The sequence below is a fragment of the Festucalex cinctus genome, chromosome 5, assembly GCF_051991245.1.
Source record: "Festucalex cinctus isolate MCC-2025b chromosome 5, RoL_Fcin_1.0, whole genome shotgun sequence".
Classification (NCBI taxonomy): domain Eukaryota; kingdom Metazoa; phylum Chordata; class Actinopteri; order Syngnathiformes; family Syngnathidae; genus Festucalex; species Festucalex cinctus.
The window spans coordinates 12,697,519-12,722,827 of NC_135415.1; the positions used below are offsets into that span (position 1 = coordinate 12,697,519).

The 25,309-nt window shown below is 37.0% G+C and overlaps 1 protein-coding gene and 1 non-coding gene across 6 annotated transcripts; both read right to left on the reverse strand.

The window, feature by feature from the left end:
* Positions 1–324: 324 nt before the first annotated feature.
* slc39a14 (solute carrier family 39 member 14) lies at positions 325–24,967 on the reverse strand. 5 transcript variants are annotated; one of them, XM_077521533.1, is made up of 9 exons: positions 24,696–24,967; positions 12,958–13,292; positions 12,469–12,646; positions 11,067–11,236; positions 7,603–7,725; positions 6,377–6,547; positions 5,991–6,231; positions 4,219–4,403; positions 325–2,505 (listed from the first exon to the last, which is right to left on the reverse strand). In XM_077521533.1, the coding sequence occupies exons 1-9, from the start codon at positions 24,787–24,789 to the stop codon at positions 2,353–2,355; spliced, it is 1,650 nt and encodes a 549-aa protein (XP_077377659.1). In that variant the 5' UTR covers positions 24,790–24,967; the 3' UTR covers positions 325–2,352. The 5 variants fall into 5 exon arrangements, with proteins under 5 accessions (XP_077377659.1, XP_077377658.1, XP_077377661.1 ...); XM_077521532.1 differs by lacking the exon at positions 11,067–11,236 and adding an exon at positions 9,243–9,412 and having other exon boundaries at positions 24,696–24,966; XM_077521535.1 differs by lacking the exons at positions 11,067–11,236; positions 24,696–24,967 and adding exons at positions 9,243–9,412; positions 20,498–20,599.
* Positions 24,968–25,134: 167 nt separating this feature from the next.
* trnap-ugg (transfer RNA proline (anticodon UGG)) lies at positions 25,135–25,206 on the reverse strand. Its single transcript has one exon. It is a non-coding gene; the product is annotated as a tRNA-Pro (tRNA).
* Between the last annotated feature and the right edge of the window lie 103 nt (positions 25,207–25,309).

Sequence of the window (25,309 nt, forward strand, 5' to 3'; positions counted from 1 at the left end):
ATTCATGCATTTACATTTTTTCTAATTAATTTAAATGAGTTTTTTTTTTTTTAATGGGAGTATAAAAAAAAAACTAGTTTTATGCACACGTTTTTTTTTTTATACGAGTGTCATCTGTGTGCATCTTCAGATAGAGGGTAAAGTAAAAGTAGCACTAAGCTCTAGTAAGTAAAAAAGGTGAAAATTATTCATAGACATAAATGCAGCATGTTTGCACTTTAAAATTTGTTCAAAATAAAATAGAATAAATTATACACATGTATTGAAAAAAAAAATCTTACTTTTACTGGTCAAATATAAAGTCATCTTAAATAGCATACAGTCTTTACTTTCCTGGAATTTTTTATTTTTTTTTAAAACATATAAAAACACACACCAACAAGATCTGTTGCTTTGTAACGGTTCTCATGATCACAAATGTGAACAAATTGATCCAGTTGATTGGAATTCACAGTAACAAAAGTGTGATGCAGGCCTGCTTACACACATCGTTTTTCACCGTAGTATATAAACTGTCAGCATTAGTCCAAAATTTTAAAAAAAGGAAATGAAAGAGAATGTCCAGCTTTCATGGTTGCCGTAAAACGCATAAAAGAAACAATAAATAATCACCCGCGTACATTATCACGCAACAATAGAGCCGAGCTCATAATTCATTTACTACCTGAATGACACTTTCTGATAAGGCCCGACCGATTCATCAGCCATTTTTTTTGCAGATTTTCATTTTATCACATTATAACATAAGACAAAGATAATGGCATTCAAACAAAACATTGTAAATCAGTCAAATCTATGCATGTAATTCAGATCTCTATTGTAAGCATTAAGGAACCCAAAAATATGTTGCAGTATATGTTTTTTTTTTTTTTTTAATTAATTGGCTAATTAATCAGTTACCTGAATTTTATTCTGCTAGATCTTAGAATCGGTCAAAAAAATACAAATAAAATGCATATTGGTCGGGCCCGCTGATAAGTCATACTGCATCTTCTTTACATGATATGCTGCAGCTATAAGCAACAGCATCAGTAACCATCTAGAAATTAATTTGTCAAGTACACAGACCAGTAAACAAACATTGAAAAAAATAAAATAAAAAAAAATAAAAATAAAAAAAAACACTAAAGTAACAAAAGCACGTGTGTGCGTCTTTGCATCAAGTCCAAGTCCAATAAATATCTTTTTATTGGTGCCAAAATTAAATAAATATGAAGCAATTTTTATAGAACACAAATGAGTTAAATTGTAGTAATTAATTCCGTTGATCTTGATTCATTCAAGTGTGAAAAATGATTTTCAACCTTTCGTTAATTTGTCTAATTATTTCATGAGTGAATGAATGGGCACTTTAATAAAATCATTTCACATTTTAATTCATTCATAACATAATGTGAGTAAACTAATTACGTAAACTCGGACAATATCAAATCACTGTTTATAATTATATGAATGTACAAAGTATCGCAATGAAGAGGAGGTATGACATGAATTCATTAAATGAAATTATAAATTCTTTGATATTTACCACATAATTCTAAATTCAAATGAATTAATTACAAATTATAATTATCACATTGTCATATGTAATTTTGTAAAAATGTACCTCATTGTTTACAATACATGTTTGTAATCAAGAATTTGGGATGATTTTAAATTGGAATTACAGGAATAAAAAATGTATTTGAAGGGGAAAATACTTCATAAATAATATGCATGTTGCACATTGAAATTAATTGCACGGAGAAGTACATTAATTATTTAAATTTGAATTCATTTAGATCTCAATTGACATATTTACTTAATTTTGGCCTCCATACATACGGTCAATATGCCGCACAGTGTAGCTGAAAGAATGACATCAAGTCCAAACAAGTTGATACTGCTTCCACCATTTAAAAAATAAACAAGTAGAAACAAACGATGAGGAGAAACTGTTCTATTCTTTGGGTGGTGGCGTTGCATTACATCAGCTTCTTTACAGTCCCTCCGCATATTAAAAAACAAAATATATATATATATTTATATATCCTGTCATCCGTTATTCGCTGAAAAAAGGAAGCAAAAGAGAGAAATGTTTACTACAGATCTAAAGACGGAAGAGGAGCTGACATCTCGCCTCTTCATCACGCACAGAAAAACCGAAAAAAAACAAAAAAAAACAAGACTGCTTGCTGAGAGAGCTAAAACGCAAGAAGAAGAAGAAGAAGAAGAAGAAGAAGAAGAAGAAGAAGCAGAAGAAGCAGAAGAAGAAGAAGCCAACCATTTGCTCTCATCACTTCCTGAAGGCTCCCTCGCCGTCGTCAGTCAATCAGTCAACACGATTTTCCGGGAAAAGCAAAGAAACGGCGGCTAAGCTAGCTGGATCTGTCCTGAGTAGGTGGTGAGCAGCAGCATGATGCCGAAGCCCGTCAGCAGGCCGGCGTTCTGGATGGCGAATGTGAGCAGGAAGCTGCTGCCGCCGGCGTCTTCCTCTTCGCGACTCACCTCGTTCATCTCAGGGAACTGCGGGGAAAGAAAAAAAAAAAAAAAAAAAAAAGGAAAAAATTCATCCATTTTTGTCTACGCGAGTGTTAATTTTATCCACCATTTTAAAAATTTTGTCTCAGTTTTAGTCCAGGTTCAATCACGCTTGTTAGTTTTTAATCACAGTTAGTCAACCTCATCCTGTTTTTATTTAGTCAATTTTTAGTCAACTATAAATGTAGCATTTTAGACTTTATTTTAGTCCAAGAAAATTTTATTCGTCTAGTTTGAGTCAACAAAAACTGTCAACGTTTGAGTGTAGTTTTAGGACAATTATTTAATCTTTTTTTTTTTTGGTCATCAGATTACATTGAACATTTCAGATTTAAACTATTTCACACAAAAATTTCTCTCATCTTTTTGATAGAAAAACAACTTCACAATTAACAATATATCAACAAGTGGCTACTATTGCTCCATGCTATGAGCTAGTAAGTTAGCCAGCATTAGTTAGCGGTTGGATTAACATTATATTGTTGAAACGTTGTAGCCGTTGGATTAATGTTACGTTAAAACTATAATTTACTTTTTTTTAAATTTATTTTTTAACCTTTTTACCCTGAATCACGGTGCCGCAGTGACAGATTAGCAGACAAAGAATCATGTAATTTTCATCTCGTTTTTGTTTATAAACTAAAATGTACATAGATTTTAGTCCATTTTTTATTAAGTGAAGTACATTGTGGTGGTTGGCCGTCATCCCCCTCAGTGTGGAAGAACTGTGCTTTTCCTCACAGGGTTCTTCTGTGCCCCCGCCAATTTGTGGTTTGCGTGTGGGTATGTTCATGGGGATATGGGGGAGGGGGAGGGGGGGGGGGTGCTTTTTCTTTTCATTGTATAATGGATGTTTTAACTGTTCAGCACTTTGAGTATGAATGTATGAAAGGTGCAATATAAATAAAGTTTGATTGATTTTCATCTCGTCGTCATTAGTCGACAAAAATGCGTACTAATTTGGTCCTAGTTAGTGTTTAGACATGAGGGTTTTAGTCCGGATAAAAATGTGTATTGACAAGATTATTTTTGTTTAGTATTCGACGAAATTAACACTAGTCTATGCTCTTTCCAGGTATGAAATTCTACAGATTTTCTTTTCCTAACAACTGAATTATTTCATCCACACTTTCTCCAAATGTGTTGCAGTAAACAGATTTTTTTTCTATATTATTTCATCTACCCTCTTCTAGATTTGACACTGGTTTCTTTCATTTAAACTCTTATATTGCATTGATTATGGATTATTAAAGGGATACTTGACACATTGAACGATTTTCAGCAGTGAAAAGTTATTTTGTCCAGAATAAAACTTAATTATTTTTTTATGTACAATTAATACATTTAAAAACTAATTTTTACACTTGTTTTCGGTTGAAGATGACCTCACCTGTGCTGAGGAAGTAGGTAACGACCAATCATGGCTCAGCTGTTTTCTGGGTTTGGTTAGCAAACTGAGCCATGATTGGTCGTTACCCACTTCCTCAGCACAGGTGATGTCATCATCAGTCGACAGTAAGAGGAAAATTTTGTTTTTAAAAGGTATTAATTGTGCATGAAATATAATGAAGTTATCAAATTCATTCTGGACAAAATATTCACTTACTGCTGAAAATGTCTCAATGAGTCAAGTTTCGGTTTAAGAAATCTAAAAAAAAAACCTAAAGAAATAAAGAAATGTTTGAAGTAGGTACTGACCATGTCCGCCAGAGAAATGTAGAGGAACATGCCTCCCGCCAGGGCGAAGATCCAGTTGGGGGAGAAGCTGTTTCCGGCCAGGATGCCAAAGCCCATCCCCAGGTAACAGCAGCAGGCCGACACAAAGTTGAAGAAGAGGGCCTGCTGGATGGTCATGCCGGCGTTCAGCAGGATGACAAAGTCGCCTGGACGATGGAGAGGAGGATACGCATCAACAAGGTGGCAGAAAAAGATAAGTAGCGAGGTGGTTGAATTCAGTCCCACTTAGATGTCGTTTATAGTTTGTCGAAAAACAAGAAGTGGAAATGGCGCTGAAAAGTGGGTGATTTTAAAATAGGCAGCATTGGTGTCACTGGTAACGAGGTAGACAGAGATTTAGGGATGCATTTACGATTTCTTTTTTCCCTTTTTCGCACCATTTTTTGGCAATTGTGAAGAAAATATATATTTATTTAATTTATCTTATTTATTTCCAACTTCAAAGCCAACTTCTGGTGAAGTTATTGGTTGCAAAAAAAAAATTAAAAAAAATAAAAATAAAAATAATGTACTCTTTTAACAACGAAAATAGCACGCTATAATATATCGGGTGCTTCTGGTGTACACGACTTGGCCACGAGGGCCAACAACAGTCATGCAAACAAAAAAAGAAGACTTTCACAACTACTAGGGATAGACTGCTAATCAGCCAGGCATCGATATTGGGCATTTTGACGAATATGGGACATGGAATTATGGGATCTGCCTTTTTTTTTAAAAAATTAAAAAGAGTAATAAAAAACAAACAAACAAACAAACAAACAAAAAACAACTCAGACGGCCGATAAAAGGTAAATCTAAAACCATTTTAATCTCAAGGAACTATTTATTTAAATTTTCAGTTAACTTTATAAGAGATGCTGCTGACCCTGGCAACATTCAAAAAAATTTGTTTTTGTTCAACATTAAAACAAAGAAATCTGAAAGTTTAATATTTCAGGTACAGTATTTTAAAATTTTGGAAAAAAATATGTACTGTTAAAAACTAGAGAGGTATGGTATTTACTTGTTTAAGTTTGCATTTAATTTTTTTTTTTTTATTTTGTATTTCAGGTATTTTTAAATTTTGGAAAAAAAACTTTTATATTTAATATTTCAGGTATTTTTAAATTTTGGAAAAAAAAAACTTTTGATTCATATTTATATTTAATATTTCAGGTATTTTTAAATTTTGGAGAAAAAAAACTTACATTTTAAATAAATTACATTTATTAAATAAAATTAATTAATTTAGTGGGAAAAAGATTATTTTTATTTATATTTAATATTTTAAGTGCTATTAAATTTTATCAAAAAAAATATTTACTGTTGAAAACTATTAACATTTAACTAACATTTAACTTTTTAAGACTTACTGATAACCTTGATTTTTTTTAAAAATCCACATTTGGGAAAAGTCTATTTAAAAAAAAAAAAAAAAAAAAAATCAATTAACATGCTTTAAGACAAAGTCAAGACTGGCATTTGTATTTTAAAACATTTTGACACCAATATTTTTCCCACTTTTTACTGAAAGTGAATATCGGCTTCAAATATCGGTTGTCGGCCTCCTTGACAACGAATAATCGTCCCTGAAAAGGAAAAAAAAGAAAAAACCAACTACAAAAACATATCGGTCTACCGCGAACAACAACTGACTCAGTATTGCGATGTGTAACTTTGAATGTATAGAATTTTTGTTTAATTTTGTCGAAACATATGCAAACAAAACGGCGACGGACTGAATAACTCACCCAGCTCGTGAGGGAACTCCTCGCACAAGATGGCCACCGAGGTGCTGACGCCCTGAAAGACGGAGGCGGTGAAGGAGGCGCCGATGGCCAGGCCGTCGATGAAGTTGTGCAGGCCGTCGCTCAGCGTGATCATCCAGGCCAGGGTGCCGATGTCAGAGTACGACGTCCCCTTCAGCCAATGGCAGCCGCCGCTGCCGCCCCTCCCGCTGGCCCGCCCGCTGCCATCCGCGCTCGGCGGTTCCTGAGAGTGAGAGATTACAACAAAAAAAGTTTGAAAGAAGCGACTTGGGATTATTTTGTCTACACTCTTTCAAGAATCAGAATCACTCCAGGTGTGATTTTGGACACAAAAAAAAAAAAAACAGTTGGAGACTATGAAACGGTACCTGTGGGGTCTGCGAGGGTTGCAGCATGAGCTCGCCCTCGCCAGCATCCATTTTGCCCACCGCGTGGCCACCGCTCACCTCCCCGTTCCGCTGGAGTTTCTCGCCCTCCTCCATGTCTCTGTCGGGCGCAGAGTAGTGCTCCGCACTGGAGTAATGGCTGTGGCCGTGACCCTGATAGGCCGTCAACCAATTGTCAGTCAGGAAAAGAACCTCCTTTAACCTGTATTATTTCATTTACACTCAAAGTGTAACTTTGTCTTGACTGTAAAATTAATCCCCAGAAGTGTGACCGAATTACATTTTTCTCCAGAACTTTCTCTGCACAATTCTGGATTATTTTGTCTATGTATTTGATTATTTTTACCTACTCATACTAGTGACAATAGTAGATTACTTTATCAACAATTTTTCTAGGAGCGACAGGATGGATGGATTAGCAGGTGAATGTGCCCTCCTTAATTAGTCTGTTGAGGACAGTCGTCACCACAAGGTGGCGCCACACAACTACATTTCACTATTGCTGCTTTCCTAGCATTCGTTCATTGTGAGAATGCTGAAAGCATTCCCACGTTATTCGGCTTTTTATTCTCCACACTTTTTTGCCGTGTAATACTTCCGATTTACACTGTTCAAATTTCAACTTGCTTCAAAAATTTGCCCCATCTTGGGAATATATCGTCTGATTTCACGGTACTTACAGAATTCGCACAATTTAATGTTAAATACCAACTTTTCCCCCATTCATTTTCAATGGGAATGACATTTAACTTTTTCCAAGTCCCACTTTCCACGCCTACTTCCATACATACAACTTCTCAACTGTCTTTATAGTATTCATAATAATTGGGTCCACTCATGCATTGTGTGAAAGCCTGGGCTCTGGTGACGGGTCTGAATCAGATTAAATTGGATTTTACATTATTAAACAATAAAGTGCTAATTGTTCTTATCTTGGAAGCACCTTCCTTATGTTTCACAGTGTAATATGTGTGACTTTGATATGGTGGAGGTGTGGCATAGTAAAGTGTCGTGGAATCAGCAAATGAGTTGCGTGCTCAGGTTAGCGGCTGGCTCTTAACTCGCTAACCATTAGCCATTCATTGTATAATTGCATTGTGGCTATAGGAGCTCGTGTACAAATGTGCCTATTTTTGCTACCAACGACGACACCACAGTTCTGCCTCAAAACATATATTCTCCCGTAATTAGAAATGAATGTCACTCACTGTGTGCTTCTGTTTGAGGAGCACCTTAAGGATCTTCTCGGTGAAGAAGAAGAGGTAAAAGCCTCCAAACACCACAGCAGACTTTGACACATAGAAGTTGACCATAGGGTCAAAGCCAAAGGCCTGGTATGGGCGGAAGAAAAACAAAAGAAAGAAAATACATCAACAACCAAGTGTTTAGTTTAGTGACATAATAACGTTGGTCCAGGGTGATTTATGACAACTGTCATGGACACTACTCTTTCACAGCTATGTGACTCACTATGTTTTCTTCAACATAATTATTTATTCAAGTTAAATGAACTCTAAAGTCGCATACATAGTTCAGTTAGCTGGTCACGATACGGCCCCATGGCGTAGTCACTCCTGGCAATTTGAACTGTGATGGATTTTCACCTCCAACACTCACACTGACCAGTTAGCATAAGTGTAGAATCACTTCTTTAAACAAAAACAAATTACTGCAACTTCATCTCTGATTTGTGGATTATTAGCCTTTTTTAAACTAACTCTGAGCGGGAAAAATAGCGGGATGTCACACAGTTATCCATTCTGCTTTGCGCTGCTGGAACTAGCAGGGAACGCTAGGCACTAAACTAACAGCTCCGAGCATCAGCCGGCTAAATAATAGCTCCGCTCACTATTTTTCACCTCCAAGATGGCAACTAAGCAATAATTTTGACAAATTAGCATTATTATTACTAAAGGAGGAAAAGGAGCAATTAACTAAGCATGTGTGAAACCGGCAAAAGACGATTGAGAAACCATGCTAACCGCTAAGCTAATGTGAAATGTAGATCAGCGAAACAAGAATGAGTGCTTAGGTGTTAACAGTACGCTTTTATGGCAAGTCTGTCTGGCACCAAGGTACAGCAGAGAGTAACCAACCATGAGCCACAAAACAAAACAAAACATATAAACTAATTTTAGTGCCTAAAGAGAAAGAAATACAACAGCTACAAAGAAAGCGTACACGTCTGAAAACCGGAAATTAATTAATATGTTGACACGTACGTACTCCAAGACGAGTAGCCCATAAGAGAAAAAATATCGTAAATGTTATTTGTGTTAATTTTGCACCACAGAGTGCTGTTTTAATTGTAAATATTTGACAATGTATTTCTTTTTTTCCCATTTAGGCTTTGCTTACTTATGGGGCTGTATAAATCAAATCAAGCGTTATTTATATAGCACCTTTCATACATTAAAATGCAACTCAAAGTGCTGAACAATTAAAATCACCATAATACAATAAAAAGAACCCCCCTCCCCCCCATGATCGTACCCACAGACACGCAACGCAACATGGTGGGGCACAGAAGAACCCTGTGAGGAAAGGCACCCAGGAGTGCATCCACACTGAGGCCCATTTAGAAATATTTCCATGCTAATTTCTACATCAAATTTCAGATTGCGACATATAACATTAAGGTGATGAGATTCAAACTATACGGTGATATAAATTTTAGATGAATTTTCACATACTCAAGATTTTTTTTTTTTTTTTTTTAATGTCACAACTTTGTGTACTAGGCATACAAACGCAACTTAATGCTACTGCTACTATGAACTCTTCTTCCACTAGCTGTAATATTAGATCAACACTGACAAGGCCTCGCTCGGTAATGCTAACCCACTACCTCTGGGATGAGCTGGAAAAGGGCGTTGGAGTAGAGCGTGCCGATGGCCAGCGCAATGAAGTAGAGCAGCAGACGCTTGTAAAAGGTTTTCTTCATGAAGGGCACCACGCAGGCCCCCACCAGCGAGCACAGCGAGATGACCGTCACGCACAGGAACCCATAGCCCCACACTGACCACAGCAGGGGAGATGAGACGGAGGGAGGAATAGGAGGGAAAAGAGAGACAGACAGACAGAGTTAGTGGAACGAGTTAAGCGACTGAATCGGATAAACCACCACCTGAAGGGGAAATGAGAACGTAGGGCAGGTAAATGAGCAACCTTCACGTCCTCAGAGACACGGCAGGCTTATTGTGCATCTCCTATTCCACGTTCCCACTCTGCTCATTTAGGAAAGGAAGGGGAATTTCAACACACACACACACACACACACCCCCACACACACACACACACACTAGCCCCTTTCACACTGCATGTCAAAATTTGTTTGGTCAATTCACTGACGTGAGGATTCGGATGCCTTTTCAGATGGCCGATTATTCATCGCCTAATATTCATATTTTGCTTGCGACCAGGCTATCAATGTCATTTTTAAGTCAAATATTTCCATACTTGGCTTGAGGCACTGCTGCTAGTTTGCTGCAGCCGTGTTGATTTCAGTGAGGTGTCTGCTGATAATGCCAAAACGTCATGATTGGCTTCGTAATTAACTCATATGCTCTCAAAAATGTACAAACACGTTCTATTTAAAATATTGCCATGGTCCCAAAAACACACTTATACGTTTTTATTATTATCATTATTATGCTAGAGCATACAGAAGGGCTTTAATGTGGCTTCTGACCTGAAGAGATCGCTTAAAGCAATGGTAGTTATTCCAAAAAAAAACAAAAAAAAAACACGGCTAGCAGGTGGCAGCTGAGTATAAGAGATCAGCCAGGGCCATGTTGCAACAAGCCCTTTTACCCAGTGTTTTCAACAGGTTTGTCAATGATGATGAAACTTATCTATATTCTAATTCTAATTAGTGGAAAACAGAAACGGATACAAATATTTTTTCTTTTCCTGATGAAAAAAATCTCTCTTTTGGTGGGTTCCGTGTTTTTGTAGCAGTAGAACACAATATTCTGTGGGCCTTACAAAAATCAGTCAAAATCTAGTAAAACAGCCGGGAGCGAAAGGGGGTTGATTTAGTGAAAATGGCTGGGAGTGAATGAGTTAATAGACTTCGAACTATAACCGTCATTGAAGGGTGGCAACGTTGACGTGCCGACTAGCTGTTTCAACTCTTACCCTGCAGGCAAAAAGGGGGGTAACCTCCCACTTGGCTAGTTTCTGCGTGAAAGGCACAGACCGACAAATCCAGACTACTGTTGCATCTCCGATAGGCCAATTTTTGAAAGAGTGTAAAAGGGGCTACTAGCGCACACACACACACACACACAAACACGTACACACACGCACACAGACAGTGATGCTTTTGTCCATTCAGGTGTTTGCACCATACTCTGACCTAAGGCTCTGTAGACAAAGGGGAGGGAGAGGCACAAAATTAACTTTAATTACTCAAAAGCAGCAGACAGACTTCCATTCATGCCCAAATGAAGAACCCAGTGTTTTTTTTTCACACAATGCAGTAGCAGGACAAAGACAGAAACCCGTACAGCGTTCCACCTTTGACTAAACAAAGACAGGAAGGAAACAGCGAGGCCCGAGGGAATGTTGAGGCAACTCTTAGCGTGAAGCTCTCCGGCATTTTGCGCGACTTGGCGGGTGTAACATGGGATGTAAAAAGGAGGTGGGGAAGGGTGAGGGGGCATCAAACCTCCGGCAGCAGCTGCAGGACGGCGGTGGAGTAGAGGGTGCCAATGGCCAAAGCGATGAAAAAGGTGAAGACGTGCTTCATGTAGCGAGTCTTCATCACGGGCACGACGAAGACTCCGGTGAGGGCGAAGACATTGACCACAGACACGCTCAGGAAAGAAAAGCCCCACACTGGGGAACGGGGGTGGGGGATTAATGTACTTCATTGCCAACACAAACTGTACTGGGTCATGTTAGTTGCAGACTGTCGAAAAAAAATAAAGAGTTAGATGAGGAGAATCTCTGCAAGAAAAAATACACAAGGCAATGAGCCGTCTCTAGTTTCCTGTGTGTGACCTAGAAAGAAGGAAGAAAAAAAAATAAAATAAAATTATTATTTTTTTTTAAAAAAGAGACTTGATAATATATATCTCCCAGAAAATCTCAAAGGATGACCCCAAATGTGAAACGAGATATTGCTGTCCAATGAAAACAGAAGAAGGAAACTTAATATTTACTGTAATTAAAAAGTATAATATTTAAGATGCTTCATATTGTCACATGCTTTTATTTTCACTGTGACAATATTAAGTCTCATTCTTCTATGTGGTATATGTGATGTCCAATGAATACATACACTTTCTCCTATTTGTTGATTTTTTTAGGGGGGGGAAGGGGGGTTAATGACTTACAATTAGGGGTGTAAGGTGATTAAAATGTTTAATCGTAATTAATCACATTACTTCAATAGTTAACACAATTAATCACAAATGTCATATCTATCTATCAATATATTTTATGTGAATAATCTGGTTAACATAAAAGTGGAAAAAAAAATATGAAACTAATAGAAATATGTCTGCTGCACTGCGACTGGAATTCCCTCAGTACAGGCTTTCCAAGTAATCGTGGTGTTAAACGAACTTTAAATTAACGTACTAATTTTGACACCCCTATTTATATACATAGCTTTCAGAAATGTGGGTGCTTTTTCCCTTTAAAGGGATACTTCACTCATTTAGACATTTTTCCACAATAAAGTCTTAAATATTATGTCTATAATTAATTTGATAACTTCATTATTTTTCAGGTACAATTAATACCTTTCAAAACACTTTTTACCACTTGCTGTCAACTGAAAATGACATCACGGGTGCTCAGAGCTCAAGCAACGGCCCATCACAGGCTGGCTGACCTGTTTCCTGGGTTTGGTCATGTGACGTTCATCTTCTTACTGCTATAAATGGCTAAATGAGTCAAGTAGTTATACCCCCACGAGTGGTTGTGTGTATTATACGTTACATTTCATTACAAAAAATATATATATATCATTGTTGTTTCCCCTTTTAATTGATTGGGGTTCATTCGTCAGATGCACCTCGCCCTGCGAGAGACTTGAGATTAAAACCTGTATTATGTTGTACCTTCAGCATCAGTCGGCCTCGGCGAGGAGTCGCCGCTCAGCTCGTCTTTACTGTGAGCTCGGCACGCGCCGGCATCAAGCTGCTGCAACATGGTTGGGCACAACTCCTGTAAGTCCGGCCCGTCCAGCCGAGACTGCTCGCCCATGCTGTAGATGGACAGCTTCTCCTCCGGCAAGCACTGCAAAACGCAAACAAATAAAACAGGAAGCACTAAAATGACTGTGATGGGTGGGTAAGTGGTCGTTTATATACAGGACCTCAAGTCATGTGAACTGGAATGACCTTCAACCTGATCACTTTTGCGTTCTTGGCAGTGCATTAAAGGTTCAAACTCATAAGGACAATCCTCAGCGACGTTAAGCCAGAGAAATATGCAGGGAAGCAAGTCATCTGAGTGTGTTGTGTTTCTGGTGAGTCCACCATTCAATATGAACTTCGAATCGTGAACTGAGTTTGTTTAGGAAACCATCCACTTTCTTTTGCTCTCACCTTGGAGCTGTTCAGTTTGCTTGGCATAGACGTGGCGGTCACATCCTGGTGTATCGCATCCGTTTTGGCGTTGCCTTGGCCCTGGCTGAGAAGTGCCAGAAGGGAGCGTAGCTGTGGCACAGTAATGGTGCCGTTGTCACCGTGGCGGGCCAGCAGGTCCTTGAGAACCTGGGCTGGGGACTGAACGTGAGTGTGAACGTCATCCTGAGCCGCTACTGGACAAAGCAGCAGGATTAAGGCCAAGACCAAGATGGGCAGCGATCGGAGGATGTTGGAAGCTGTGTGGTCATGACGGCAGACGATCAACATGGCTGTTGCACTGGCTGGACGTTTATCTGCCAATAAGAAGGAGAAAGTGAGAAGAGTCCACAATAATGAGTCCAATTGTCTCCCTCTTTTACTGCAGTAGTTACGTTCCAGAACCCTCTGCAACAAGTAGTAGTAGCGACCATCTTTATATTTAGAGGGTTCTCATCCTATGTGCCAGCACCCCAACACGCAAGTACCCCAACGTGGCCAGGTTTGCGAACTTGCGAGCGTGCGGTGTAGTTGCTTGCAGCTCTAATTATTCTTTTTCTTTGTCCAATCAATCAATCTCATTGTGATCTACATACATTGAGTCGCTTTCATTTTTGATCAAATACGATACAAATATCGATTGATCAACTAATACATCTTAATTAAAACGCTGTAACTTAAGGGGACTGGTCAGGGCCATGAAACTCCATAACTGAAAAGCTCTGCCTGAATCTATGGCGCTTCTTCTGAATCCACTGGCTCTGGGCAATAACCAAAATCTGGTCAGTCTGTTTTTTTTTTTCTCTATTGTAAACCAAATCGTCCAAATCTGCGTTTTCTGTCCATGAAATCACGAGTGGCTGTTAAGTCCACTAACTTGAGTCAGTGAACCAAATCAAGTCAACCCACTAATGAAGTGCTACAGGAAAATTCTAGACTTAAGGCTTATAATTAGTGTACTTTACTCCACTTCTAGCCCTTTACATTCCTGCACTTTACGTGTCTTGAGTGACATGGGCGGGAGGAACCGTTGTTGATCTTTCCGACTACATCCACACTTCACAAACGCACATCCCCCCCATTTTGGCTCTGCGCCAAAACGTAATGTACACCAAGCACACATACGTAAGCTCACTATATGAAACATTAATTCGTGTTCAACAAACAGGCTCATTCAGTTACAGGCGAGAGGCTCACCCTGCAGGATGGGGGTTGGAGGGGTGTCACCGCTTCAGCGGGTAGGAACCAGGAAGGACAACCGAAGACAAAAAGGTACCACTCACCGGCGGGTCAACAAGGACGTCAGCCAAAAGAGTACGGCGGTGACTGCCCGCTTGGCTCAGGCGACCAAGTCAAGCACAGAGTCAAAGCTCCTCCTCTGCAACCACAATCGAGCATTCCTTGGCCATTTCAAGGACATTTATAGAGCATGGATGCACTTTGCATTTTTGGGGCTGGCGTTTTTTGTTTTTTTTTGGTGACGTACGGGTGCAAATCATGCGACTCAAAACAAAGAACGCTGAGGTAACTTGCGTCTTGAGCTCATCCTAATCCAAAGTAAAGACCTCTGAACAGCTTGGAAGTGTGGAAAATTGTTGTTTGCAGGCATGTTGCATGACAGAACAGGCCTTATTCATTATTTAAATATTGATTGTTAAGGTCAATTGTGAGCCATTTGTGTTCAGCTGTTGCATACGCCAGGTTGTACTTAATTATCTTGTCCTGATGAATTAGCTGACTAAACTGGCTGTCAGAGAATTCAAACTTTCAAAAGTCATTGTGATGGGAATTTGATCAATAAAAGTATTAGAATTGAACTTTACTGTTTGGTCTGTAATTTTATGGAGGTTTTTTCCCTCCATATCTGTATTGGATCATTTCAACTTGTTTTCTAGGTCTTACTTACAGTATATACTTTGCTACGTGAACAAGCTGCCTACAGAATATAAAAGGTATTACCGGTATTTTTGATAAGTGATTGTTTAAGGTAAATCTGATAGCTATTGTACTCTTTTTAATTTTAGTATTTCAATGTTGTTGTTGTTTTAATAAAAGTGATTGTTAAGGATGTTTTTTTTATTGTTAATTGTGGTGAATTCGAAAAATGGAACATGTTTTAGAAAGCCACGTCTTTCTTTCTTTCTTTACTGTCTAAACGGGCTGCCAACAATCAAAAAGTGAGTTTTTGTCATTTGTGGAGAATTTGATGCAATCAATACAACCTGTTGTTTTGTGAGATGTACTTTACTGGCTAAATGGGGTGCCAAAGAACAGTGTTTTCTTTTTTGTGTGTAAATTATTGTAAGGATGTTCTTATCAACTGAAGAAATTTTATTACTGAAACCGGTTGTTGTGTAGGCTATTAAGTGTGACTGCTCTTGCTACCTGAATGAAAAATATTGAAAGTAAATTGACCAACTCCTAATCTATTTTAATGTTGACTATCTTAGTTATACTTGACTTGTTTATTTGAACATGAGGACATTTAGTGCTGAGCCTCTGGTGTGTTTTTTTTCCTTTTTATTTAAACAAGTCAGAAGGTAAACAAGGAACTAGTGTTGATATACAAATGATCGGAAAAAACAGTTTGATGTTTTATGGTTGTTTTAATAAGTCAATGTTTTAAAAACCACTAATAGTGTTTGCCGCCTGAAGTTGTTTGCCTTTTCGGCAGAAGTATCAGCTAGCTGGCTGCAGTGCGTCGGTTAGCGCTCTACAGGGCGCCGTGCATTGATACGAACGAACAGAAAAGTAGTGGCTGGCGGTAATGGCGTTTGACTTTATTCAGGAAAGAGTATTGTGATGGAAATGTATCACGCTTTTGAAAACAAATAGTTTTTAGAAGAAAAACGCTTTATTTCCGAGACCCCAGCCAGCTTGCTGGACTATTTTCCTCTCGTCCAACGCCCAAACCAGAACGCGTGTCACAGAACGCTGTCAGGGGTAAGTCAGTGCTGATCGCACACACGAGAGGTGAGGATCAAATTGACATTCATGTTAAAAAATCCGAACGATCCCTTTAACATTTATGGCAGCATACATCGTGATTTTAGTAATCGTTATTAAACGTTCCTGGCAGTAAAGCAGTTAATAAGAACTTGAGCGCCCTGATTTGCAACAGCAGTTCATCCGGTGCAATTAGCTCGATTAGCTCACTATGACTAAAACCCGAAAACGTATCTTAACCGTTGGACACCCTGCAGACATGGCCACTCCAGAGTGCCATGTTGTTGGCCATGAGTGTGCGCATGTCAAGCATGCAAAGCATGCAAAGCAGCACCTCATGCCAGACACCAAAGAGCATCACGCAGCGCCATTTTAAATCAGGTAAGCTGAAATGGTGAAAAACAGTATCGCGCCACATCTCCACAACTGAGTACTGCATACGTCTTATCACGGGGTCTTTAAAAAGTGGAATGCTTCACCTACCTGGGAAGCAATCAGGAAGGACCGACGCAGATCTAAGAATAAGAATAGTGGCGAAGCAAGGGCAGCTAAAAAAATATCTGGTGTCAATCAACCATATATATCTCTCAGGTCAACGATAAGGCTCTTCTTCAACACAACTGTCAAACCGGTACCACGAGACGGGGCCGAAATACCACAACAATCACTCGAAGAATCAAAACATTTCGGATGCTGCCGCTGGCGAAGACACTCTTCGAAGAACAACAACAACAACATCATAAGGTCAGCTGGGGACAAGATGCTGATTATTAGTAGTTAAGGAGGCCAATAACCGATATTTGGAGCCGATAATTCCTTTTTGGGAAAAAGGATACTGGCGTCAATTTTTTTTTTTAAATACAGATGTCAATCTTGACTTTGTTGTTATGTCTTAAAGCATGTTTCTTGAACAATTTCACTGACTTGTCAAAACGGCGACATTTTTTGTCATTATCGTTGACAACAGACATCCTTTTAAAATTTCTAACGTGTTCAGAGAGCTCCCAAGGTTATCAGTACGTCTTAAAATTTACATGGAAACTTAAGTAAATACCATATTGCTCGCTATCGTTTTCTATACTAAATATTTTTTTCACAAAAATATAAAAACACCTGAAATCTTAAACTTTTAATGGTGAACAAAAAATTGTTCAGAAGGTTCCCAAGATCAACTTCATCTCTTATAAAGTTAACTGAAATTTTTAATAAACAGTTCCCTGAGACTGATACGGATAATCATCAAAATGCCCAATATCGGTCAGACTGATTATCGGTTCCATCCCTAAATAGTAAAAAAGCAAGAAAAGAAATGTTACTAAGAGTAATTTTCTTTCAAGAAAGCCATGCGTAATTTCATTCAAAAAATACAGTCATAGAAAAGTATTATTGAGTAGAAGAAAAAAAAAAGTTGTAATATGGGAATAATATACTTTTGATGAAAACGAATGACACGCTGTGGTGACCCCTAACGGGACAAGCAAAAGGTTTAAAAAAAAAAAAAAAAAAAAAGAAAAAAAAAAGAAAAAAGAAAAATGGTACTATTGAGATTAAGACTATTGAGGACCAAAACTGCCAAAATTCAAAATAAATAAATAACTACATAAATAAATGAGTAAAAGTGAAAAAAAAAACGGATATAAAAAATATCATTCAAAAATTATATCCCAAATAATAAATAGAAATAAAAAGAACAAAAAATATATATCTACATCAATAAATACATTTGTATTTATTTTTCAAATTATATTTATTTCCCTTTTTATTTTCACTTTTAGTCATTTATTTATTTATTTTGTCTTTTCTTTTAATTTATGTATTTAGCCATTTATTGATTGATTTATTTAGTCATTTATTTTTAATTTTGGCAGTTTTAGTCCGTACTGCCAAGTAGAAATGTTATTCAAATGAGGGGGCGGTCCTAAACGTGTCTTGGGTTGAACTCCGCCGTTGCAAACTGCCTGTCATTGGTCGAATGAGCAGCGCGGCGAACAAGGAAGTCTCGCCGGCTTGCAATGGGAGAGCTCCAGCAATGGGCGACTATCTTGTCCACTGTCATCTCGACTTGTTGTCGAGCAACTCCAGTCGCTAGTTGAGTTGACAGTTTGCAGTTTGCAACGGCGGAGTCCCACCCAAGACACGCTTAGGACCACCCCCTCATTTGAATAACATTTCGACTTGGCAGTACGGACCAAAACTGCCAACATTCAAAATAAATGAGTAAATAAATAAATAAATAAATAAATAAATGGCTAAAAGTAAAAATAAAAACGGATATAAAAAAAATAATAATAATAATAATAATTCAGAAATTAAATACAAATGTATTTATTTATGTATCTTTATATTCTTTTTTCTTTTTATTCCCATTTATATATATTTTTTTAAAATATTTTCGAATTGTATTTTTTTATATTCGTTTTTATTTTCACTTTTAGTCATTTATTTATTTATTTAGTCATTTATTCATTTTGAATTTTGGCAGTTTTGGTCCTCCACACTCTTGAGATTAAGACACATGTATTTTTTATATAAAAAAAAAAAAAAAACTCCAATTATGAGAATAAAAGAAGGTATTTGCTTTTTGAATTGCCGTTCAATCAACAACAATGTCAGCAACATGCCATGAATGTCAGCAGCGCAGTCACCGTGTCCGCTCGCTCGCATGTGACCGTTCAAGAGTCCAAGGCCTGTTTGGAGCGGCGTAGCAGATAACGCGGATGCTGATGCCAGCCAGACTGGCAGACGTCAGCGTTCAGATACCCGACCTAAACAACACTTGTAGGGAAAAAAAAAAAAAAAAAGCACGCATAGCAAAAGCTCGACGCAACCCTGACGTCTCACTATGTTAAGTTATGGGAAAAATATAAACGTCTCTAAATTGCCAGCAATTTAAACACAACCAATTACTTTTTTCTTTCAGCATCTGAAGCAGGTGGCTGGGAAAATTGACAGCTAAAGCAGGTCATTCGTGAAAAGTTGCATGTGTGCGTAAAATATATTTTTAAAAAAAATATTTTCAAAATGAAATGATGTAGTTCACAAAGTCAAATTTTTTGAAGACAAAATGTTTCATCAATTTTAGAGAAAAGACATTAAAAAAAGATATAAAGCAGAAACAAAAATGCTATTTTCTTAAAAACTCATTTCTGAAGCTAAAATTTAATTGCTTTTTAAGATAGAAACACTAATAAAGGAATTAATTTGTAATCTTACAAAAATAAAGTTTCACTGAGATAAAATTAGATACTCATTTGCTAGAGTGTTGTATTTTCGCAGGGGCTGCTGGCCCCTATCTCAGCTGGCTCTGGGCAGTAGGCAGGGGACACCCTGGACTGGTTGCCAACCAATCGCAGGGCACACAGAGACGAACAACCATCCACACTCACACGCACACCTAGGGACAATTCGGAGCGCCCAATTAACCTGCCATGCATGTCTTTGGAATGTGGGAGGAGACCGGAGTACCCGGAGAAGACCCACGCGGGCACGGGGAGAACATGCAAACTCCACCCAGGAAGGTCCGAGCCTGGACTCGAACCGGAGACCTCAGAACTGGGAAGCGGACGTGCTAACCACTCGACTACCGTGCCGCCCATGTGTTGTATTTTATTTTTGAACAAAAATTTTGTGCTTATAGGAGTTAAGTCGTATTTTTATTTTTTAGAAATAAAAAATCGGATTCTTTAGAAAAAAGTTAATGGCACGCCAATAAAATAATAAATGTATAAAATTTATTGAGCAAATAATGGTGTCACAAAACTACAAACATTATACAAACTTGTGTATTTTGGAAAAGATTTTAATTTTCTTTTTTTTTTCCCATACTCGTTTAGACAAAAATGTAACACTAAGAGGATAAAGTCAAATTTTTATGAGAACAGTCATACTTTTTTTGTGATAAACGAAAGAAAGGTTAAAATAATAAGAGATTAAATAAATTCATTAACTGTATTCCACTAAAATTGCTTGAGATAACCCCTCCTATATATATATATATAATACTGTATGTGACCATTGTAGCTTTTTGCTTGGTGGGGGGTACTGTATCTTAAAATATATATATATATATATATATTATATATATATATATAATATATATATATATTATATATATATATAATATATATATATATATATATATATATATATATATATATATATATATATATATATATATATATATATATATATATATATATAAACACTTCAGAAAAAAAAATGCACATGGAGAATAAATAAGAAAATAACGTTGTACTTTTCATGGGATGAAGGTATTTTTAAGATACAGTAACCCCCCACCAAGCAAAAAGCTACAATGTTCACATACAGTATATATATATATATATATATATATATATATATATATATATATATATATATATATATATATATATATATATATATATATATATATATATATATATATAAATTATAAAATAAATTATAGTACATAGCAGTTGGTCAATCTTGGAGCAGAATACAAATTTGAAGTTTCCACAGCAAGGAATGTCAATCGTCGCATTTGTCTTCAAACAATTACAACAATTTAGGAGAAGGTGATCGTAAAGCTGCCTACCTCGAGCTTTGATGCCAGGTGGAGTCGCTCTGGCTGCGCGGAATTCAATGAGACGCGGGCGAGAAATAAACATGATTTTAAGATGGGAATGTTTGCTGCCAAACAAGTTCCGGGCACACATGAGAGACAATGCTAGCAAGGTGTAGACGGAATTCTCAAAACTCTCACAATAGAGTATCATCAGTTCTTCGTTTCATTTTCTATTCTTCGTGGGTTGCCGGGTGAGTGAGTGACACCCCCTTAATTATGGGGTAGCTTTGCAGTCATCATCAGCAAGACCGTCATTAACCGCCATGCCGCTCGCTTCAGCAAACACATTGTCGTCACCACAAAGGAACACTCATGGTTAAATGAGAGGCTTTTAGACACCACCACCACCTCGGAGGGCCACAGGTGAAAGACATCATGCAGACTTGAGGGGCCATTTAAAACCATTAGTTGTAAAATGATGATCAAATTGGGTCATTTTTTTGCATCATTACATAATCTTTCACAACAATAGTATCGGTTTCTACTACTTTCTTCTCCTTTGCATAATTCATCTGATTTTTTTCATTCAACTACTGAATTAACATGCTTTGTTTCTCATAATTTATCTCATGAAATAATTGATAAAACATGAGTGATTGATAATATAATAACATGTGTAAAATAAAAGGTTTTTTAATCCGACCATCCATTTACATATTAGACTCTTGAAATATTTGTTACATAAATTCATCTTTTAACATACAATTGGATAATTTGCATTCATTTCACATTAAATGTTTATTCAACATATTAGTAGCAAATATATTCAATAAAATAATAAAATAAATAATTTACATTTTCAGGAAAACAGCAGAAAAAGCGGTATAGAAGATGGCTGAATGGAAATAATACAATTATAATATGATGATTTTTTTAAACTAACAAACTACATAATTATTTACTGATCATTATAATTGATGTACATCTGTACTCGTACTCATAAGTGCACACACTAAGGGTGTTAAGAAAAATCAATTTGGCAATATATCGCGATATTACAGCACGAAATTCTCGTATCGATTCAATATCCAGCCGAATGATATTTAGACATCAATTTTTGATGGAAATATTCAACAAAAAGTCTTATTTAGGGTTAGGGTTCACACTTAAAGCATGGAAGAATGTTATATTAATGGAACATTAGGCCATAATATTTTATTTTAATGCTTTTCAAACATGAAACAGATTACAACCTGTTAAATACAGCGTTGAAATTTTCAGTTAAATACATTATCATACAAATCTTACAGTGTACATGTACAAGTTTACTGATTAACATTTTCTAAAATTGAGTTTAAAAAAACTCTTACAGATTCATATCGGGATTAATCGGTATTACATCGAATTGTGACCTATGAATCGTGATACAGATCGAATCGCGAGATACTAGGCAATTCACACTCCTAATAATTTGCATTAATTTCTCATTAAATATTTGTTCAACTTATTAATTGCAAAAATATTAAATAAAATATTCATTAAATAAATAATTTAATATATAATTTTCAGCAAAACAGCAGAAAAAGCGGTATAGAAAATGGCTGGATGGAAATAATACAATTATAATCTGATGATGAATTTTTTTTTTTTATGAACAAAGTACGTAATTATTAGGGCTGTCAAAGTTAAAGCATTAATAGATTAATTAATCACAGAAAATTGTCGCATTAATCACATATTGACGCAGATTAATAGCACTATTTTTTTGACCGCACTTGAGTCTTGAACGTAACCGAAGGCTGCGCAGGTCAGTGATGAGGTCAATGCACGGCATTTCTTACGCCTGTTGTTCCAAAATGAGCGGGGTGACTCCAGTTGGTGTGCTCGGTAGTAAATTTGGCTTTAAAAAAAAAAAACACCCCGACGGGACTGTAGATAAAACAAAAGTAATTTGCGTTTAATTAATTAATAATTGCTGAATTGCACCCAATTGATATGATGCTGTTACGTTTTGAGCAATACACGCATGCATGCAATTGCGTACATGCCTTTAATCAATGTTTGCAAATAACATTCAGATAATAAAATGCGTTAATGTCAAAACATTACGATATTTTGTATTTATTTTATATTACGCGAATATGCAACTAATTTAGCTGATTAATCGTGATTAATCAAAATTTAAAAGTGTGATTAATCAGATTAAAAATTTTAATCGTTTGACAGCCCTAGTAATTATTCACCGATAATAATAATTGATGTATTCCTGTACTCGTATTCATAAGTACATACACTTTGTTTGTTTTTTACCTCATCTACAAATGGCCCATCTATCCGTTTGAGCAGAGTTTGACATCTTTTTCCCACTTGTATGAAAAGTTAAAATGATTTAAAAAAAAAAAAAAAAAAAAAAAAGTCAAAGCTTTTACGATGGTAACAGATGGCGCCCCAGAAAAAGATTACCTCCATATATCAGTATATGACTTCTGATGAGAGAAAAAAAAAAAAAAAAAAAAAGATAGCCAGCAATCTCTGGGTGTCATTGACTTGAAAGAGATAAGCGGCTCCCTCAAATAATCAGACAGTGAGTGGCATCTTTAACCACAAATAGGATTCCCTTCAACTCTGACGTGTCCCTTCCTGTGTTGGGTGTGTTTCTATATACATGCTGAGCTGTATTTTCCCCACGATTCCTTTTTATTTTGTATTAAACCTCAATTTCATGTGACAAATACTGCACTGTACCTGTAAAATACTTACAAATTGATAAAAAAAAATAAATAAAAAAAAAAAAGCATAATAAATAAAGCCTTGCTCGCCAAACAGATGCCAACTCAACAATATTGGTTATTAGCATATTTACATTCTTTCCTATGGAGGGAATAAAATGTTTCTCCATTTTTGGGGTTCCATTTACTTCTCTCTCTTAAACACTGAACCCCCAAATGTTTATCTCATTCACTCCCAGCATTTTCTCGTATCTCAGGCTGCCATATTTGAGGGACTTTTTTTTTAATTATTATTCTTTAGTAATTTACTTAAGTCATATTATTCCAAAGTAACATGACTCTTACTTCAGTCTGTGGTTCACTACACATTTGAACAGTACTACACAATAGCCCCTTCCAGTGTGACGTCACGATTAAGTGCGCCCCTTGCGGTGGAGGGCAGGGCGTCAATTTGTTTGTTAGCAGCTACAAGCTAAGATAGCTTGAAAACTTCGATATACAGCAAGACAACAAGTATATCCGAACATAAACGATTTACTGAATGACAATTTACACCATGAAAGTAGTAATTGACATGCTGTTTCAAGCAAAAACAACATACCTTAAGCATCCGCTTCCACTTTGCCTTCCAACAGACTCCTTTTTTGTAGCTAGCGGCTACAAACAGCTGGTTTCAATGAGTCGCAGTAATGTAGTGTCCTATTCGGGACGTTTTTTGTGACAATTGACATATTTCCCACCTTTTAAACGAAAACGTCGGCCGAAAATCAAGCTCTGTACATTCATTTGTTACGGGAAGTTTGCCCTCCGGGAGGCGCAGCAGAAGCTAAAGCAGTGACGTCAGCTGGAAGGGTCTATTGCCAACTAACTAAAATTAACTTTTTTGGCCTTCATTAACGAACTCAGGCTTTATTTTCTGTCAATTAGACATTGTAAGAATAAAAAGGCAATAAAGACTGTTTCTGTTTATTTAATTTGACATGTATAGTTACCCCCTAGCGTTTCTTGTGTGTGTGTTTTTATTTCTTTTTGTTTTGTTTGACGTTCATGGTTGAATGGTACGGGTTCCATGCACTTGATTGATTGGAAATGGAAAGTATCGAATAAAAAAGTAATAAAATAAAATGAACTTGTGTGATTTGTATTATATGCATCTATTTTAATAGTTATATCCTTTGGTCATTTTCTGAACAAAAACAAAATTAAAGTTTACTTTAGGAGACGATTAATAACAATAGGCAGCAGCTATTTTTTTTAGGCTGTAGTTTGTTACAAGATGGAATTGATCTTGACTTCCACGCAAAGACTTTGACGTTCACTCACTTCAACTGAAAGGGTCGTCACTGCGTGGGCTTTAATCACGACTGATTAGTTCCCCCCGACGTGTTGGCTTAAAAAGATAATAATTTTCATTTACAGCACCCCTCGGTGGCGTTGTGCGGCTAGCTAAGCGAGCAGGTAGCGTGCATTAGCTTCCAGTCGGTCATTAGCTTTCCTACCTTGCCCCGCGGATGCTGCCACAAGAGGAGCCTTGACGTCAGCTCGTCGTCCACGGCAGCCGGCGTCCCACTTGTCACGCCGGCGATATCGCATTCAGTTTGCGACGGGGGGAATGGGAATGTGTCAGATAGCGGTGATGGTATGACACCGCCGCCTCATTTTCTCTCTTGTTCTTTCCATTGAGATGAAATGCAGCTCAAAAACGAGAAAAGGCGCCTGGTGGACAGCGCTGGATTTATTTTCCGGCGTGACGTCACAGGTACGCCCCGCGCGATTCATTCGGGTACTGCAACACAGTACACTAAAACAAATAAAGAGGGGAAAAAAATCTATTATGTTTATATTTTGCACATATATATGATAATCATCCAGAAAATGAAAATTTTTTATGGGCTTTTATGTGTTAACAATTTTTTTTAATTGCTTAAAAGAAAAACTGGGCTCGTCCGGGATTTGAACCCGGGACCTCTCGCACCCAAAGCGAGAATCATACCCCTAGACCAACGAGCCACAATATCTATGTCAAAATATGGATATTATAATTGCAGTCTACTAGCATTCATTGGACGCTCACGATTCCTCACATTCAAGGGCAGTTTGTTGCTTGCTATTT